The following is a 21,187-nucleotide window of genomic DNA, read 5'->3' on the forward strand; positions in this document are numbered from 1 at the left end:
CACAGATGATGCAATCTCTATTGCACTCCACACTGCCCTGACCTACCTGGACAATACAATAACTATGTAAGAATGCTGTTTATTGACTACAGCTCAACATTCCACACTATAGTCCTCTCCAAACTCATCACCAAGCTCAGGACCCTGGGACTGAACACCTCCAACTGCTTCGCTGCTTGAACCCCTAATTATGACTACTATGACTTAAGATGACAGGAATAATTAAGATAATGATGATGATGACAATGGAATGGTTTTATTGTAAAGACAGGCAGAATTGCTATTTCTAATGGTTTTTAATAAACTTCTTTAGAACTCAGCTCCATTTGAGCAGATTGTTCTCTGTCAAAACTTAAACTGGTACCAGGCTACCTTCAGGCGAGTCTTGTGAGGCTTGTGGGCATCCTAGAACAAAACGTGTGTGTGTTTGTGAGAGACTCACCTTTCCATAGATGGGTCATATTAGTGTGCAGCCCAAACTGTTTAGACGCTACAGACATTTTCGTGAGAAGACTAGTTTTTGGGATTTCTCATGGTCTGACAAACAGCTCTGCCACCTTTCACCACAGATGCGGAAGGCCGGTATTGGTGGATGCGTTAGATTGAGACGCAGCCCATGCAAAAAAAAGCTTAACGTTGCACTATGCAGAAATATATACAGAAATCGCTCCACAATTTCCTGGGTGTTAAAACTCATTCAATTTATGTGACAAAATAAGCTAGTATAGTGTAGAGAACTATTGTACCATCTAAATCACTGTGAAATACAGTGCCATCGGAAAGTATTCAGACACCTTAACTTTTTCCACATTTTGTTACGTTACAGCCTTATTAAAAAAATGTATTAAATAACTACAAATTCTCAGTTATCTACACACAATACCCATTAATGACAAAGCGAAAACAGGTTGTTAGATTGTTTTGAAAATGTATGACTTTTTTTTTTTTAATGATTTACAGTTGAAGTTGGAAGTTAACATACACCTTAGCCAAATACATTTAAACTCATTTTTCACAATTCCTGACATTTAATCCTAGTAAAAATTCCTTGTCATAAGGTCAGTTAGGAACACCACTTTATTTTAAGAATGTGAAATGTCAGAACAATAGTAGAGAGAATGATTTATTTCAGCTTTTATTTCTTTCATCACATTCCCAGTGGGTCAGAGGTTTACATATACTCAATTAGTATTTGGTAGCATTGCCTTTAAATTGTTTAACTTGGGTCAAATGTTTCGGGTAGCCTTCCACAAGCTTCCCACAATAAGTTGGGTGAATTGTGGCCCCTTCCTCCTGACAGAGCTGGTGTAACTGAGTCAGGTTTATAGGCCTCCTTGCTCGCACACGCTTTTTCGGTTCTGCCCACAAATGTTCCATAGGATTGAGGTCAGGGCTTTGTGATGGCCACTCCAATACCTTGACTTTGTTGTCCTTAAGGCATTTTGTCACAACTTTGGAAGTATGCTTGGGGTCATTGTCCATTTGGAAGACCCATTTGCGACCAAGCTTTAACTTCCTGACTGATGTCTTGAGATGTTGCTTCAATATAGCCACATCATTTTCCGTCCTCATGATTCTATCTATGTTGTGAAGTGCACCAGTCCCTCCTGCAGCAAAGCACTCCCACAACATGATGCTACCACCCCTGTGTTTCATGGTTGGGATGGTGTTCTTCGGCTTGCAACAATGGTAATAATGGTCATTATGGACAATTTTTGTTTCATCAGACCAGAGGACATTTCTCCAAAAGTACAATCTTTGTCCCCATGTGGAGCTGCAAACAGCAGTCTGGCTTTTTTATGGCGGTTTTGGAGCAGTGGCTTCTTCCTTGCTGAGTGGCCTTTCAAGTTATGTCGATATAGGACTCGTTTTACTGTGGATATAGATAATTTTGTACCTGTTTCCTCCAGCATCTTCACAAGGTCCTTTGCTGTTGTTCTGGGATTGATTTGCACTTTTCGCACCAAAGTACGTTCATCTCTAGGAGACAGAACGCGTCTCCTTCCTGAGCAGTATGACGTTTTCTGAGATCTTGGCTGATTTCTTTTGATTTTCCCATGATGTCAAGCAAAGAGACACTGAGTTTGAAGGTAGGCCTTGAAATACATCCACAGGTACACCTCCAAGTGACTCAAATTATGTCAATTAGCCTATCAGAAGCTTCTAAAGCCATGACATCATTTTCTGGAATTTCCCAAGCTGTTTAAATGCACAGTCAACTTAGTGTATGTAAACTTCTGGCCCACTAGAATTGTGATACAGTGAATTATAAGTGAAATAATCTGTCTGTTAACAATTGTTAGAAAAATTACTCGTGTCATGCACAAATTAGATGTCCTAACCGACTTGCCAAAACTATAGTTTGTTAACAAGACATTTGTGGAGTGGTTGAAAAATGAGTTTGAATGACTCCAACCTAAGTGTATGTAAACTTCCGACTTCAACTGTATACAAGTATTCAGAACCTTTGCTATGAGACTCAAAATGAAACTCAAGTGCATCCTTTTTCCATTGATCATCCTTGAGATGTTTCTAGTACTTGGAGTCCACCAGTTGTAAATTCAATTGATTGGACATGATTTGGAAAAGCACACACCTGTATGTATATATCTTCTTCCATTTAATAATGATGGAGGCCATTATATATATATATATATATATATATATATAAAATAACACAATGGCCTCCATCATTATTAAATGGAAGAAGATTGGAACCACCAATACTCTTCCTAGAGCTGGCTGCCCAGCCAAACTGAGCAATCTGGGGAGAAGGGCCTTGGTCAGGGAGGTGACCAAGAACCCGATGGTCACTCTGACAGACCTCTAGAGTTCCTCTGTAGAGATGGGAGAACCTTCCAGAAGGACAACCATCTCTGCAGCACTCCACCAATCAGGCCTTTAAGGTAGAGTGGCCAGACGGAAGCCACTCCTCAGTAAAAGGCACATGACAGCCCGCTTGAAGTTTCTGACCACGAGAAACAAGATTCTCTGGTCTGATGAAAACAAGTTTGAACTCTTTGGCCTAAGTGCCAAGCATCACGTCTGGATGAAACCTGGGACCATCCCTACAGTGAAGCATGGTGGTGGCAGCATCATGCTGTGGGGATGTTTTTCAGCGGCAGGGACTGCTAGACTAGTTTGAGGGAAAGATGAATGGAGCAAAGTACAGAGAGATCCTTGATGAAAACCTGTTCCAGAGTGCTCAGGACCACAGACTGGGGCGAAGGTTCACCTTCCAACAGGACAACGTCCCTAAGCACACAGCCAATACGACGCAGGAGTGGCTTCGGGACAAGTCTCTGAATGTCCTTGAGAGGCCCAGCAAGAGTCCAGACTTGAACCCGATCGAACATCTCTGGAGAGACCTGAAAATAGTTGTGCATCAATGCTCCCCATCCAATCTGACAGAGCTTGAAAGGATCTGCATAGAAGAATGGGAGAAACTCCCCAAATACAGGTGTGCCAAGCTTATAGTGTCATACCTAAGAAGACTCGATGCCATTATCGCTGCCAAAGGTGCTTCAACAAAGTACTGAGTAAAGCATCTGAATGCTTATGTAAATGTGATATTTTCATTTAAAAAAAATTATAAACAAGCAATTATGGGGTATTGAGTGTAGATTGATTAAGAAAAAAAAACAATTTAATCAATTTTAGAATAAGGCTGTAACATAACAAATTGTGGGTCTTTCTGAAGGCACTGTATACTGTAGTTTCCATAACTAAAAATATTGTTGTTTCAGCTGTTTGAAACCAAAAGTAAAAGACACAAAAACTAAATGTAAGAACAGGAAGCATAGAAATAGTGCACATGCACTTGCTTTCAAGTAGAATGATAGATTTATAACTCACATTTCTATGTGAATTTGGTCGGGTCCCCAAAAAGTTACATATTGCCACTTTAAAAAGACAGATTTTTATATTACGCTAATTATATTTCAGCGGGGCCACAGACATTTACTCGAGGGTTAACATTTATGTTTTAGTAGATGCTCTTATCCAGAGTGACTTACAGGAGTAATTAAGGTTAAAAGTGCCTTGCTCAAGGGAACATCAACAGATTTTTCACCTAGTAGGCTGAGGATTTGAACCAGTAACCTTTTGTTTACTGGCCCAGGGATCTTAGCCACTAGGCTAGCTGCCAGTGTGATATCAGGCTCTATTGTTTGCTTCCTCCTCTCTCTTTCTCTCTCTGTATATAGAGTTAATGGAATGTTAACAGAATCTTCAGTAACAGAAAACCTATGGCAATCTATTGTAACTTTGGCAATTTATACTTGAATAACTTTAAAAAAATGTATTCATATACAGTATTCATTTATTATATCTGTAATATTGTCCATGAGTTTTAATAGCTAGACCATATGGTTCAAGAGAAAATAGCCTCATTAATAAAAAAAGCATCTAATCAACAATGTCATTATTTTCAATTAACTCTGAAACTCTTCCAACTATTAACTTTTTCACAACTGCCACCAGCTTGACGACAAAACATAGTAAATAAATAAATAAATACAAGTTTTTAAAAATGTATAAAAGATATTTCATGCTGAAACCCTCATACAGTATTACACATCAATGGTATTAACTAAGTTGATGGTTTATATTCAGGATAATGTTTTAAAGGGTCACTAGACATTTTGTGATAGACTACTTAAAATCCTTGAAAGATCCTCGAAGATCTGGTAGTTTCAGTATATACCCTCCCTTTGCAACCCTATCTTTGACAGAAAAATCTAAAAGCCACCTTTCCTAGAGTTTGAACTACAACAGGTTGGCACAGCCCATCATATTCAGATTGGAAATACCCAAAATGACTTAACAGTGATCATTGATGGTGTATTGTAGTGACACTACTGGTAAACAAAATGGCAAACATCTCTTCAAGTAAAAAAGCAACATCTCTTCAAGTACCATCTATCCATGTTTTTCACCAAAAACGGTCACAGCTCCAAAGCGCTCAGGTGTGGCCACCACAATGCAACACCGTTTTTGATTCACAGCAGTGCTGTGGCCGCGAAGATAATCACTGTCAAAGATATTATATTACACCTACATCTGTCAGGACTGAGTGTGGAGGAAAGCAACATGGTCTGACAGCGTGTCTGAGTGCTTGGGTTGATTAACATACAACACTATGGCACCTGACAGCCAAATGAACTGCCTGCTGGCACTTCTCTAATCCACTCACAATAATCTGAGCAGAAACAATTATGGAGGACATGGCAGATGAAGTCCAGCCATCCTAACACTTTACACTGATGGGCTAACACTGGCCCCCAGTGGCACATTATCGGCTAGCTTAACTCACAATCAATACTTTAACATACACACTCACCTTCCTCCTCAGTAGCCTGACTGGGGAAGGCTGGTATTGTATAGAGGACTGGAGTGGAGCGACCACATCACTGTGAGTTATACAGTCTCTGTCAAACTCATCCCTCAAGGTATCATAAACGTCCAGGAGGATCAAGAGGCACATTAATCAGACAAATTAGGCAGCTAACGGGAGAATACTTACAGAGGACATTAAGGCTGTCTCGAGATCAAGCCCAGGAAATTAACGACTCGCCCAACAGATACAATCAGTGGCAGATATGAGGGATGGGATTTGAGAGCATGAAGGTGTGCAGGCCTAGGTGATGAATAGAGATGGCTTGACAGAACCAATTAAGCAGCCCACGGCCCACGGCCCACATCAGCCCAGCCTGGTCTCAGTGCAAAACACATAATGTACTAAAATCCGTGAAACTTCATTTAGTATGATATGTTACTTTATGCCAGGTAACATTACATTGGCCTACGTAAATCCAGGATACTCAAATGACTATAATATGTTACGTTTGGTATGACAATAGGTCACTTAAGGCAAAAACGAAAGGAGGGTGGTTGGTCATACAAAAGCAGTCGAACATAATATATCATACTAAACGGGTCAAAGCAAACTGGTGCGATTAAGATGTGGGATACTATACGTCCTACAACTCATATTATATTATATGGTCCTATTACATTGGTATGCCAATGTAATGCATCCTAAGGTAAAGGAACATATCATACTAAATGGAGTGGCACAGACTTTAGTAAAATATAATATGTTTTGCTCTGAGACCAGGTTGGTCAGCCATGCCACTTACTGTACATCAGCACCGCACTTATGCCTAGGGGGAAAAACTTGAATTCTCGCAGGTTGGCGTCTATTGGGTTGAATCTTGTTCTGGAGGCAGAGCTGAGCAATTTCCACTAGATGGGCCAGCTGCAAGGTCAAAATTGGCCATATATTGTAAAAATGTATGAAAACAAAAGCTAGGTTTTTGCTCTTAATTTAAGGTTACATGGGAGGTTTTTATTGAAGCTAGGTCTAGCAGAGCAGCTACAGCGATTGAATGTGAGCAATCAGTCTCCCACCACTATCATCAATGAGTGATGTCAGAGGCTGGCTGAGAGGGCCCTGGGACACACATAACCCCAAAATCAATGATGAAGGCACTGTAATGCACAGAGTCTAAATTAGTCAAGAGTTAGAGCAGAACGTGTGGCTAGTGCTGTTGCGGTGACTGTATTACCGCCACACCTGCGGTCATGAGTCATGAAGTCAGTCAACTCCACGTGACCACTTAGTCACGGTAATTAGGCTTCTCCAAGCTCTGATGCTGCTGACAGTCATTAGTAGCCTACCAAACTTGCTAAATGCCTGGAACTCAGCACTCTATTGTCGCTCTAATCACTCTGACATCAATGCAAATATGTTCAAAAATTGAATCAAACACTTCATGAAAGCCCATGAGCTCATGTTGCGCAACATTTCTATAGTCTATGCAATTGCGTGAGAAAACAGAGTGATGGCCTCTACTAAAAAGTGGAGGATCCCATAGGCTAGGCGTACTATATTTATTTCTCAACTTTCCTAATATTAAGCACATTGTTTCTTTACAACATGAGTATAGCCTAACTGGCTGGCATGAAAATTAACCATGGGTAAAGTGTCCTCCATTCTTTATTTAAGTGCATAGATGACATGTATTTTTCCCGCTGCCCCTGTTTTGAGACAAGTGCATGATAATGGTCCATTCTAAATCAAAACAAATTTCACACATATATTATTTAGTATGTAAAGATGAGATTAAATCAAGAAAAGTCTGATGGGTGACAATATTAGCCTATCACTTGTGAATTATATATTATCACTTGTCAATGATGCCCAGCATAAGAAACTGCCTTTTTTGTGACTTTTTCGATTCATAGTCGCACACCTCATGTAGCCTAGCCCATAGGCCTATATGTTTTGATAGGGTTTGTATAACAACTAAAGTGGCCAAATAACTTCTTAAAATTAAGCACATTAATCTACTTTACAAGGGGTTTAAAGCCTATCTGGCATACATTAGCAGCGAGTGAGCTTCAAATTTGGGGAAGATCATTTTCACCATTAAAATGCACCTTTTATAATAAAAGCATTACATGCATAATTGCATTTGCGGTCACTTATAATATTTTTTTCTCACACAGAATAGAATAGGTCGACTTTTGTACTATGGGGGAAAGTAGATTAACCTCTATGGGCTAGGTGGGACGCTTGCTTGTTCAATCAAGTTCATATTTATATCAAAAACCAGCTTTTTACATTAGCATGTGACTAGCATGTGACTAGCATTCCCACCGAACACTGCCGGTGAATTTACTAAATTACTCACGATAAACGTTCACAAAAAACATAACAATTATTTTAAGAATTATAGATACAGAACTCCTCTATGCACTCGATATGTCCGATTTTAAAATAGCTTTTCGGGGAAAGCACATTTTGCAATATTCTAAGTAGATAGCCCGGCATCACAGGGCTAGCTATTTAGACACCCAGCAAGTTTAGCACTCACCAAAGTCAGATTTACTATAAGAAAAATGTTATTACCTTTGCTGTTCTTCGTCAGAATGCACTCCCAGGACTTCTACTTCAATAACAAATGTTGGTTTGGTCCCAAATAATCCATTGTTATATCCAAATAGCGGCGTTTTGTTCGTGCGTTCAAGACACTATCCGAAAGGGTAAATAAGGGTGACGAGCATGGCGCATTTCGTGACAAAAAAAATCTAAATATTCCAATACCGTACCATTACCGTACCGAAGCATGTCAACCGCTGTTTAAAATAAATTTTTATGCAATTTTTCTCGTAAAAAAGCGATAACATTCCAACCGGGAAAGCGTGTAAACATACAAAGAGAGAGAAAATAAAAACATCTCGTGCCCTCGTGCACGAGCCTGAGTCTCAGAGTACTCTGACCAGCCACTATCCAAACGCGATAATGTGTTTCAGCCTGGGGCTGCCTCGATATCATTCAGCTTTTTCCTGGGCTCTGAGAGCCTATGGGAGCCGTAGGAAGTGTCACGTTACAGCAAAGATCCTCAGTCTTCAATAAAAAGAGCCAAGATGAACAACAACTTGTCAGACAGGCCACTTCCTGTTCAGAATCTTCTCAGGTTTTTGCCTGCCATATGAGATCAAACAGTTTTAGAAACTTTAGGGTGTTTTCTATCCAAAGCCAATAATTATATGCATATCCTAGTTACTGGGCAGGAGTAGTAACCAGATTAAATCGGGTACGTTTTTTATCCGGCCGTGTCAATACTGCCCCCTAGCCCTAACAGGTTAACATAGGCTAGTGCTTTTGCTGTTCGTTAGGCCTACTCATCTTGCTGGCTGGCAAAAAGTACATGTCGACTGTTCTTCCAATATCTTCAATATGCACCTCGGAATTGGATAAGGACGTGCGCAGTTACATCCCCAATGTATCTGTCTTCACTTGTAGCCTGTGAGAAAGAGCTGATCAAGTGATGGAGAGTCATGTGAGTGCGAGGTGCTTAGGAGCATGCAGCACTCGGGGAGAAGGGCACAACGCAGCACTCCGGGCCAAGGGCACAATGGCCACTGGCTTCAAAAGGCATGTATTTTTTTAGGGTGCATTATGGCCACAAAGGGGATGCCGCCGTGAAATTTGAGGCATTATCAAGTGCTTTATAAAAATCATCATTAGAGTCGCATCATGCAGTCTTAAAATCAAAACATATAACCCAGCGATTGTTGAACAACTAAAGTTACATTAATAACTCTAAATTAACCTGTTGGGGCTAGGGGGCAGTATTTGCACGGCCGGATAAAAAACGTACCCGATTTAATCTGGTTACTACTCCTGCCCAGTAACTAGAATATGCACATAATTAGTACATTTGGATAGAAAACACTCTAAAGTTTCTAAAACTGTTTGAATGGTGTCTGTGAGTATAACAGAACTCATATGGCAGGCCAAAACCTGAGAAGATTCCATGCAGGAAGTGGAAATCTGATTTGTGGAATCACCTTCAACACTTTGCCTATGAAACACACCGTGAGTTAGGATTCATTTAGCACTTCCTAAGGCTTCCACTAGATGTCAACAGTCTTTACAAAGTGGTTTGAGTCTTCTCCGGTAGAAACTGACCGAACGAGAGGCCTGGAAAGTTGGTTATAGGGGGAGGGCCATTACTACTATGACGCGGGCGCCCATGGGTACCCTTTTGTTCCGAAACGTTTAGTAAGACAATGCAATCGTCCGCCTTGAATATTATTGAAGCTCTGATTGAAAAAGGCCCTAAAGATTTATGTTATACAACGTTTGACATGTTTGAACGAACGTAAATACATTTTTTTTGCACATTCGTGACGACAAGTCCCGCGCGCCTCGTACATTATGAGTAGCCTTCGGAACGCGCTAACAAGAAGGAGCTATTGGGACATAACTTTTTCGAACAAAACTACATTTGTTGTGGACCTGGAATTCCTGGAAGTGCCTTCTGATGAAGATAATCAAAGGTAAGGGAATATTTACAATAGTATATTTGATTTTAGATGGTTCCAAGATGGCGCTAACCTGTATCGCCTAGCCTATTTTTCTGAGCATAGCACCTCATTTATTGCAAAGTGTGATTTCCCAGTAAAGTTATTTTTAAATCTGGCAATGCGGTTGCATTCACGAGATGTTAATTTATAATTCTTTGAATGACAATATTACATCTTAACAATGTTTTCGAATAGTAATTTTGTAAATTGTAGTGCTGATCCACCGGAAGCATTTGAGGGAAAATATTTTCTGAACGTCACGCGCCGATGTAAAATGCTGTTTTTATATATAAATATGAACTTTATCGAACAAAAAATGCATGTATTGTGTAACATGATGTCCTAGGAGTGTCATCTGATGAAGATTGTCAAAGGTTTGTGCTGCATTTAGCTGTGTTTTGGGTATTTGTGATGCATGCTAGTTGCTTTGAAAATGGCAGTGTGATTATTTTTGGCTGGGTACTCTCCTAACATAATCTAATGTTTTGTTTTTGCTGTAAAGACTTTTTGAAATCGGACAACGTGGTTCGATTCAGGAGATGTGTATCTATAAAATGGTGTAAAATAGTCATATGTTTGAGAAATTGAAGTTATAGCATTTATGAGGTATTTGTATTTCGCGCGACGCGATTCCACTGGCTGTTGACTAGGGTGGGCAAGCGTCCCAGGTTCCCAGACAGGTTAAGCGTATAGGAGTACCTATTTCGTTGTTAACCGCTCAACACAGAATAGCTGCATGTGCGCACTCCCTCAAATCGTTTGGAGAAAATATTCGTATTTTATTCAGCTTGTTCAATTGTATTATTCATACTATAAAATAATATAAAACAATGCCATGGAATTCCAAGCAAATCTTGTCTGCTAAATGAAGTAGTGTAACCACAGCAATTTAGCATTGCCAGATCAGACCCTAACTGTCACGTCCTGACCAGTAAAGGGGTTATTTGTTATTGTAGTTTGGTCAGGACGTGGCAGGGGGTGTTTGTTTTATGTGGTTCGGGGTTTGTTGGGCTATGTACTTATGTAAGAGCGGTGTTTGTTTTATGTGTTCCGGGGTTTTTTGGTCTATGTTCTAAGTTAGTGTATTTCTATGTTCAGTCTAGTCTATCTATTTCTATGTTTAGTTCATTGGATTGACCTTCAATTGGAGGCAGCTGTTCCTCGTTGCCTCTGATTGAAGGTCCTATGTATAGGGGTGTTGTGGGTAGTTGTCTCCTGTTTTGTGTCTGTGCACCTGACAGGACTGTTTAGTGTCGTTAGTTGTTTTGTATACGTGATTTTGATTTAATAAAGAAGATGAGTATACACGTTCCCACTGCACCTTGGTCTAATCCTTACCACGCCCGTTACACTAACATAACGACAAGAGTATGCTATTCTGTTCTTCTGAAATAGATCACATTTTCTTCATATCATATCATTATTTTGAAGGTGTAGGCTATATTACATGGATTTATTAGACTTTTTAGAATGTAGATGTTCCAAAGGTCTGTATCAGTGGCTTGTAGGCTATGTGTGGAAGCAAGGAGATTCTAAATGTGTTTCTGTTAATTAACAGTCAATTACCGTGAGACCGACACTTATTTGCTTGACAATCACTGGCTGACAAAATTTTGTGACCGCCACAGCCCTACGCATGGGACTGCCTAATTCCTCCTAGAGAGGGTGACTCACCTACCGACTTCAGGGGCTAATAACCTCAGCGAACTGACAAACACCACACAGAGTGGGATATCAAACTGATCTGGGACCAGGGGAGAGTATGGACATCTCACATACAGTGCACTCTACACATCCTGGCACATTTGCTGCATTTGGTATCATCTGTCCTTTTTCACCTACAAAAATGATTGACTATATATGCATGCTATGACAGAGCCTAATTTCTGCCTGTACCTGTCAACACAGATTTGTTTAAGTAGCATTATTCTCTAGCATGGGGTTAAGGGAGAAGCATGTCAGTTGAGGTATCCTTTTAAAAACATGCAGTGTAATCATAAATATACTTAAAACTGCCTTTAATTCCCCAGGCCCAAATTATATGAATTAGTCATGTTTACACTGATGAGCCACGGCTATGATTAGAAATAAACTGATACAATCTAGGTCTTCTTCACCAAACTGGTTTTTGCAAGAATAAACATAGTTATTTCTACTCAAAGCACTAACATCCTCTGTCAGCAACCTCTTTATCTGAGGTTGCTCCCTTTTCTCTGAAACTCACTCTGGCGTGGAGGGACATCAGTTCTCAATGCTAATGTGGTAGAGTAGGCTACAGAAAGAGTTTCCTCCTAAACACACTTTAAGAAAATCATCTTTAAGATGTTGAGCGCAAAAACGAGGCCAAAGTTCCTTCCTCACTATAGCTCATTAGTGTAGACAGAGTAGCTACCTGTAATTAGGATGGCCCAGGTTTTTGTCTCCTTGGCTGAATTCATCGTCATGACATGTTCAAAGAGGGTGAAACAGACATCAATTGGCGGAGTCTTTGGCACATAATGGACCTGTCTATAGATAGCTCAGCCAGTTAGGATGGGAAACAGACTGTGGACAGATTGAAGTCTCTGTACTCCAGTTGGAGAGTTAACCATTCCATGGATAATTTACCAGTCATTGTCACGAGTCAGAAGGAGGATTTCTCAGAGAACAGAAGTGAGCCATTGATGTGGAGGCTCTGCCTGAATCCCACTGTACTGTTTTGGGTTTGGTGTTGTGTTTTGTGCGGTGTAGCCTCGGTTTGAGAGAGGCACAGAAAAGAAAAGAAAACTCAAGCGACCTGTCATTGATGTTTCCATATCAAATGCCTTCTTTCGCTGAGTGTTTGTTTATCCTGTCTTTAGGCTTAAATCTGAAAATAGATACTCTAAAAATAGAATCTTCTTATCTGTTCTGGATTTGTTTATTGATTTAACACAAGCGGTTATGTAGAATGTACAAATGCCTGTATATTGTCAATCAACACAGATGTACTCTCATTCAATCCTATTTGGTTCAAATAAATTATTCCCAGTGTCTTAGTTGTTTCATAATCAGGCACACCTACAGTATATGCCTTATTGTTCTCTCTTTACTGCTGTGCAAATTAGACAATTATGTGTGCCTGCTACCGGCATTTATCACCTGTCAGTGACTAACCTGAGTAGCAGTGCTTGACTTGGGCTGGAGCTCACCGGAGCTCACTACCGGCACCTCACATGTTCTACTGCTTGAGCTCCTGTTCCTCTTATAGAATATTAGCTCAAAAGTATTGTGGAGCTCCTGCACCTAAATGTAAACATTACCGGCACCCAAAATGAGTACCGGCACCTATTTCAGTCCAAGTCAAGCGTTGAGCCCAAGGCACAATACAGCCTGTATATAGCAATTGAGATTATAATTAAACTATAGATGAACACTAGCAGGACACTTAGACAAAAAGAAACAGAAGTCAATAGCCAAAGTATTTTCATCACCAGAAGGTTGAAAAGAATTCTGACAAAATTAAACACAAATCAATGTTTCAAAATGTACTTGAGTTTTATCCCTTCTTGCAACTGGCAATGAGTCAGGCTTGGACTGTGCCAGCAGTCAATACAACAATAAATGGCCATGCAACTGAGTGCACTTGGCCATTCTTCATTATGCTCCACCTTCCATGAAATGGCTTAAACCCATCTCACTGGAAACTCCATCTCAATCAGTCACCATCCAACCACTAAACACGGGTCACTGGAACAATGGTCAATGGAATTCAATTAAGTCATCTGCACACTCAAATAATACCAACATGTAAATAAACAGCAATTGCATGAGCTTCGTGCAAACAATTTTTTTCAGACCATATGAAAACCATATGTAAACCTGCAATAATATCCCTTTCATTGGAATTTCTTTTTAAATTTTGATGATAAAAAGTTGTTTTGTCTATAAATCTAATAATTTCTTTCTGATTAGTCTCTACTGACTGACCTTGACCACATCTTCATCTGTGGAATGACAGTCCACTGCCTCTGAGACGTCAGTGACCATGCCGTCCGCTCCGATGGTCACCACCTTAACTGGGACAGCCACAGTCTTCCCTGTCAGCACGGCAGTATTCAGGATCTCTGTGTCCTGAGAGAAAGAGAGAGAGGACCAGCAACAGTCATACACAGGGTAATATCAGTACATTACACACCATGGAGAAAAACAGCTCTATAATCAGAACCGTTACTGAGTGGACAGCTCCAGAATCAGCACCATTACTGAGTGGACAGTTCTAGAATCAGCACTATTACTGAGTGGACAGTTCTAGAATCAGCACTATTACTGAGTGGACAGCTCTAGAATCAGCACTGCTACTGGGTGGACAACTCTAGAATCAGCACTATTACTGAGTGGACAGCTCTAGAATCAGCACCATTACTGAGTGGACAGCTCTAGAATCAGCACCATTACTGAGTGGACAGCTCTAGAATCAGCACCATTACTGAGTGGACAGTTCTGGAATCAGCACCATTACTGAGTGGACAGTTCTGGAATCAGCACCATTACTGAGTGGACAGCTCTAGAATCAGCACCATTACTGAGTGGACAGTTCTGGAATCAGCACCATTACTGAGTGGACAGTTCTAGAATCAGCACCATTACTGAGTGGATAGATCTGTTACTGTTAGTGAGTTCACAGCTCTGGGTAGAGAAACAAGCTCAGTTCTATTAGTGAGTGGGCAGCTGTGTCTGACCTCAGTATTGTTATTAAATGGAAACCCTGGTGGAGAGAGAGGATCAGCAGGGGTTCATTACTCCCAATAAAGCCCCTAACCTTTCATTACACAGCCATCACACTGTCAGAGGAGATAATTGGGCCAATTAAGACAGGCCTGGGAAGGGCTTTACTGTCTTAGCCAGACATGAACATGAAATTGTCTGTTATAGCCATTCACTTCATTACAGTTTGATTTCAATTAGACAGCTAAGCAAGCTGAACCAGCACGAGAAAGGCCTTGGAGCCAAGGTACACAGCCTTTAGATCATTGAGGACTGTCTGCTCTTTGCTTTATTGAGGACCCCACATGACATTATTTAATCCGATAGAGTGAAAAATGTCATTCCAAGCAAGGTCTTCTCATTTAATTGCTACTACAAAACCTTGGTTAAAGCTGTGTCTGTACTGAAGACTTGGCTTTCAAATGTTTCTGAGATGGCATGACATTATGCAGAATTAATGTATGGTTATTAACCTAAATCCAAAATGATGTCTATAGAAGACATTGACATATATTTTCATATCACTAATACTGACACCTTGTAACAGGCTCTATCTGCTGTGTGTATGACTTCCTGTCAACATATTCCTTTCTCTGCATGAGGGAAGAACACATTAATTGTATACTGCTCCGTATACTGCCAGCATGGGTCCTTAATACTTTTACTTATGTCTGTGTGCTTGTGAAAAAAAGAGAGAAAAGGGGGATTAAGTTCCGTTAAAAGGAGCCTGGACTTTTGTAAGCGTCAATTACCCAGTCCATTCAGGCTTTGGAGTGAAATGATTATTAGCTGTGCCAAAAGATACCAAGGAATCACAAAAACACTTAATGTGGCACCATCTTCAAATAGCTTTTTTTTATTGACTGTGACAGTGTTACATAGCATATAAACCCCTCTCTCTCACTCTCTCTGGTGCTGACTTTGCTTCAATTTCCCTTAAAATAGGGGCTGCAGGAAATTAATTCTATCTCTGCTGGTATTCCTCCATTTCCAGAGGGTCTTTTATAATAGATGGGGTAAATGGTTGAGACCTGCTGAAACACAGGGCAGGGTTACATTACAGCAGTTGGAAGTGACCCAGTAGGCTGGGATGCTTCAATGGCCCACACAGCCAACCACACACACACACACAGCCAGCCACATACACACAGAAAGCGCGATTATTGGCAAAATGGAGAGATGTAGTGCACAACAGAAGAGTTACTTACAGCTGAGTCTGAATGGGACAGAGGTCATAGTGAAATATGAGCCAGATTCCTGTAGTACAGGAAGTATTACTCTATTAAATAGTAGACTGTTAAAATAGAAAGACTTAAAACACCATCATTGTGTTGTAAAACCATGAAAAGTAGTGCACCTTAGCTGAGATTTACATTTACATTTAAGTCGTTTAGGAGACACTCTTATCCAGAGCGACTTACAAATTGGTGCATTCACCTTATGATATCCAGTGGAACAACCACTGTACATCTATATCTTTTTTCCTTTTTTTTCTTTGGGGGGGGTTAGGAGGATTACTTTATCCTATCCCAGGTATTCCTTAAAGAGGTGGGGTTTCAGGTGTCTCCGGAAGGTGGTGATTGACTCCACTGTCCTGGCGTCGTGAGAGAGCTTGTTCCACCATTGGGGTGCCAGAGCAGCGAACAGTTTTGACTGGGCTGAGTGGGAACTGTGCTTCCGCAGAGGTAGGGGGGGTCAGCAGACCAGAGGTGGATGAACGCTGTGCCCTTGTTTGGGTGTAGGGACTGATCAGAGCCTGAAGGTATGGAGGTGCCGTTCCCCTCACAGCTCCGTAGGCAAGCACCATAGTCTTGTAGCAGATGCGAGCTTCAACTGGAAGCCAGTGGAGTGTGCGGAGGAGCGGGGTGACGTGAGAGAACTTGGGAAGGTTCAACACCAGACGGGCTGCGGCGTTCTGGATGAGTTGTAGGGGTTTAATGGCACAGGCAGGGAGCCCAGCCAACAGCGAGTTGCAGTAATCCAGACGGGAGATGACAAGTGCCTGGATTAGGACCTGCGCCGCTTCCTGTGTGAGGCAGGGTCGTACTCTGCGAATGTTGTAGAGCATGAACCTACAGGATCGGGTCACCGCCTTGATGTTAGCGTAGAACGACAGGGTGTTGTCCAGGGTCACGCCAAGGCTCTTAGCACTCTGGGAGGAGGACACAATGGAGTTGTCAACCGTGATGGCGAGATCATGGAACGGGCAGTCCTTCCCCGGGAGGAAGAGCAGCTCCGTCTTGCCGAGGTTCAGCGTGAGGTGGTGATCCGTCATCCACACTGATATGTCTGCCAGACATGCAGAGATGCGATTCGCCACCTGGTTATCAGAAGGGGGAAAGGAGAAGATTAATTGTGTGTCGTCTGCGTAGCAATGATAAGAGAGACCATGTGAGGATATGACAGAGCCAAGTGACTTGGTTTATAGCGAGAATAGGAGAGGGCCTAGAACTGAGCCCTGGGGGACACCAGTGGTGAGAGCACGTGGTGCGGAGACAGATTCTCGCCACGCCACCTGGTAGGAGCGACCTGTCAGGTAGGACGCAATCCAAGAGTGAGCCGCGCCGGAGATCTGGTGTTTGGAGGGTGTTTGAATGTAAACCCAATGCAAGTGTTATGATACATTGAAGGTTTTTTTAAACATAATGGAAGTACTCTGAAACACCCAAAGTGGTTCTTCAATCTGAATATTGGTGTTTTTAAGAGAGTGTTGTGAAAACACTTTTTGGTGTTTCGGTGCATGTAAAAGGCATCATCAAAACACAAAAATTATGTTTTGGCAGACTGTGTCTCTCATATAATCAAATATTTTTTAATTGCAAATGATTTATGGCATAAATATTGATTGATTATAAATATTGATTGAATTTGTCAATATTTTGATAAACATTTTAAAGAAGACACTGGGAATGTAATACTTTTCCTAGGGTAGACTTTGGCACTAATTATAGCTACAGTTGCCAGGCATTTATAAATAAATGTTACAATCAAAACGTTTAGGGCTATGCAAGTTATATCAGAGGTAACATGTATGACGTGGGCCTTCATCACTGATATTCACGTGGAGGTGAACCCAGGTCTCCTACTTGTCAAAACACTGCCTTAGGACACTCAGCCATTCTTCAGGACTAAACTGTTGTACACAATCCAAGAAAGTATGTCAATAAAAACGTGAGTACAAAATGTTATCACATTGAAAAAGGAAACAGAAAAATAATTAACTCAATAAGAACATTTGTTTTGTGTAGGACGTTGGCCTTTAATGCTAACAGTTTGAGTAAAACAGCCATTTTGATTCATTGATCAGTGTTCTTGATGCTACATTTACTGGAGTTAATTGACACCTCATTGTTTGCGAATAAGCCACTGCCATTTTTGCCTGCTCTAGCTTTGGCCTAACACACCACATGTTATTGCATCCCACTTTTGACGTTCATTTTGTTATCTTGATGCTATCTATATTTGCAAAGCTTAATCACGTATATGCTTTCTGCATATTGGTATTGATATGTTTAATAATTGTATTCATATTGCAATTTCATATTATAGTATTTTATAACGTAATTATACTTTCATGTACTGTCATTATTGCTTGTTATTATTAGTTTTTTCTCTGTATCCCTGCAGAAAAACATACATACATACAATGTTACCCACAGGCTGGCCAATCCTAAACACAACCAATCAAGACCTGGATAACAGACTACTGCCAAATGTCAATCATATTGTCTATCTCAACTGTATTGTGATTCAATTCATCTGAACAACCTTCCATGCCATGTATCATGATCTGAATATAAAGACTCAGGTCAGGACATTCGCATAACGGATGACCGGTGGATCACATTGAGGCCTGGTGTAATGGCTGTCTGTGGAAGTAGACCAAGGTGCAGAGGATGTGTTCATCATTAGAATTTTAATTAAAAAACAAGAGAACACTACAAAAATGAACAAAAACGACAGCAAACAGTCCTGTTAGGAAAATACTCAAAACAGAAACAATTACCCACAAAACCCAAAGGAAAAACATGCTCCTTATGTGTGACTCCCAATCAGCAACAACGAGCTTCAGCTGTGCCTGACTGGGAGCCACACACGGCCCAAAACAAAAACCCCTCTCTATGGCCAGGGCGTTACAGTACCCCCCCCCAAGGTGCGGACTCCGGCCGGCGGGCGACCCTGGTTGCGCCCGGCTGGCGGGCGTCCCTGGCTGCGCCCGGCTGGCGGGCGTCCCTGGCGGCACTGACCCAGGATTCACCAGGCTGGGGAGATATGAAGGAGGCCTGGCCCTGGGCGCAGGCACAGGACGCACCAGTCTGGCGGGCGGCTCTGGCGGCTCCGGCGGCTCCGGGCTGGCGGGCGGCTCTGACGGCTCTGGCCCAGGATTCACCAGGCTGGGGAGACATGAAGGAGGCCTGGCCCTGGGCACAGGCACAGGACTCACCAGGCTGGGGAGACATGAAAGAGGCCCGGCCCTAGGCGTAGGCACAGGACTCACCGGGCTGGCGAGCGGCTCTGACTGCTCTGGACAGGCGGGCGGCTCTGGCGGCTCCTGACTGGCGGGACCCACTGGAGGCCTAGTCCTGGGAGGTGGCACAGGACGGACCAGGATGGGGAGACCCACTGGTGGCCTGGTCCTAGGAGGAGGCACAGGACTGACCAGGATGGGGAGACCCACTGGAGGCCTGGTCCGTGGAAGCGGCACAGGAGAGACCAGGATGGGGAGACCCACTGGAGGCCTGGTCCGTGGAGCAGGCACAGGACAGACCAGGATGGGGAGACCCACTGGAGGCCTGGTCCGAGGAGGAGGCACAGGCTTAACCAGGATGGGGAGACCCACTGGAGGCCTGGTCCGTGGAGCAGGCACAGGACAGACCAGGATGGGGAGACCCACTGGAGGCCTGGTCCGTGGAAGCGGCACAAGAGAGACCAGGATGGGGAGACCCACTGGAGGCCTGGTCCGTGGAGCAGGCACAGGACAGACCAGGATGGGGAGACCCACTGGAGGACTGGTCCGAGGAGGAGGCACGGGCTTGACCAGGATGGGAAGACATGCAGGAGGCCTGGTTCTGGGCTTAGGCACAGGACGTGCAGGGCTGGGAAGACATGCAGGAGGCCTGTTTCTGGGCGCAGGCACAGTCTTCAACAGACGGCCAGCACGCACCTCAGGACGAGTATGGAGAACTGACTCAGGTGACATCAATTCACTGACACGCTCCGTAGGGCGAATGCCATGCCTTATGCACCAAACCAGCAGCTCTCTCATCTCTCTCTCCTCCAATCACCCCATCAACTCCTTCACTGTCTCTGCTTCGCACCCTTCGCTCACCTCCAACGTCAACCCGACTGGCTCTGGTTCCGACCTCGGCACCGCCGACTGTCCCGTGTGCCCCCCCCCCCAAAAAAAAAATCTTGGGGCTGCCTCTCGTGCCTGTTGCGCTCCCTCTCCTCATACCATCGCCTCTCCGCTCTCGCCACTTCGATCTCCCACTGCGGGAGGCGATACTCCCCAGCCTGAGTCCATGGTCCCTCTCCGTCCAGTATTTGTTCCCACGTCCATGAGTCCATCATGCTGCTCTCCTGGTGCTGCTCCTTCCTCCGCTGCTTGGTCCTTGTTTGGTGGGTAATTCTGTAACGGCTGTCTGTGGAAGTAGACCAAGGTGCAGCAGAGGATGTGTTCATCATTAGAATTTAATTTAAAAACAATTGAACACTACAAAAATGAACAAAAACGACAGCAAACAGTCCTGTTAGGAAAATACTCAAAACAGAAACAATTACCCACAAAACCCAAAGGAAAAACATGCTCCTTATGTGTGACTCCCAATCAGCAACAACGAGCTTCAGCTGTGCCTGATTGGGAGCCACACACGGCCCAAAACAAAGAAATACAAAAACATAGAAAAAGGAACATAGAACGCCCACCCAATGTAACACCCTGGCCTAACCAAAATAAAGAACAAAAACCCCTCTCTATGGCCAGGGCGTTACACCTGGGCTGAGGTTTTGTATGACTGCTACTTCTAACATTAGCAGTCATTGCCTGTATTTCTTTCCATGAATGTGAAATATAATGCCACATTTCTATTGATTTTGAAGAATATTATACATATCTTTATCAATATAAAAATGTGAATGTTACGATGTGCCCTGAGAGTCGGGAAGCAAGTTCTGGGAGAGAGGGATTTAATCAAAAAACCAAACATAATACAAAACAAGAAACACGAACACCGCACAGACATGAAACTGAAACAGAAACAATGACACCTGGGGAAGGAACCAAAGGGAGTGGCATATATAGGGCAGATAATCAAGGAGATGATGGAGTCCAGATGAGTGTCATTATGCGCAGATGCGCGTAACGATGGTGACAGGTGTGCGCCATAACGAGCAGCCTGGTGTCCTAGAGGCCGGAGAGGGAGTACACGTGACAGTGTAATTTAATAATTTGCAAATAGCATTTGAAGCTTCAATCATGTATTGAAAAAGTAATTTTGTACTCATTAGTTATTATCCTAGACAAACATATTCATTTATTTTCACAAAACAATATTTTCTGGTGTCCTTTGTTTGAGCATAGTAC

The 21,187-nt window shown here is 42.5% G+C and overlaps 1 protein-coding gene across 2 annotated transcripts in view; it reads right to left on the minus strand.

Annotated features, from left to right (window-relative positions):
* The window catches only part of LOC106579906 (transmembrane protein 132C), a 228,908-nt gene that overhangs the window by 44,168 nt on the left and 163,553 nt on the right, over nt 1-21,187 (minus strand). For both annotated transcript variants that reach the window (XM_014160261.2, XM_014160260.2), the window contains exon 5: nt 13,828-13,971. In XM_014160261.2, coding sequence (XP_014015736.2) covers nt 13,828-13,971 — 144 coding nt within the window. The remainder of the gene's footprint in view (nt 1-13,827; nt 13,972-21,187) is intronic.

Source organism: Salmo salar, chromosome ssa20, assembly GCF_905237065.1.
Source record: "Salmo salar chromosome ssa20, Ssal_v3.1, whole genome shotgun sequence".
Classification (NCBI taxonomy): domain Eukaryota; kingdom Metazoa; phylum Chordata; class Actinopteri; order Salmoniformes; family Salmonidae; genus Salmo; species Salmo salar.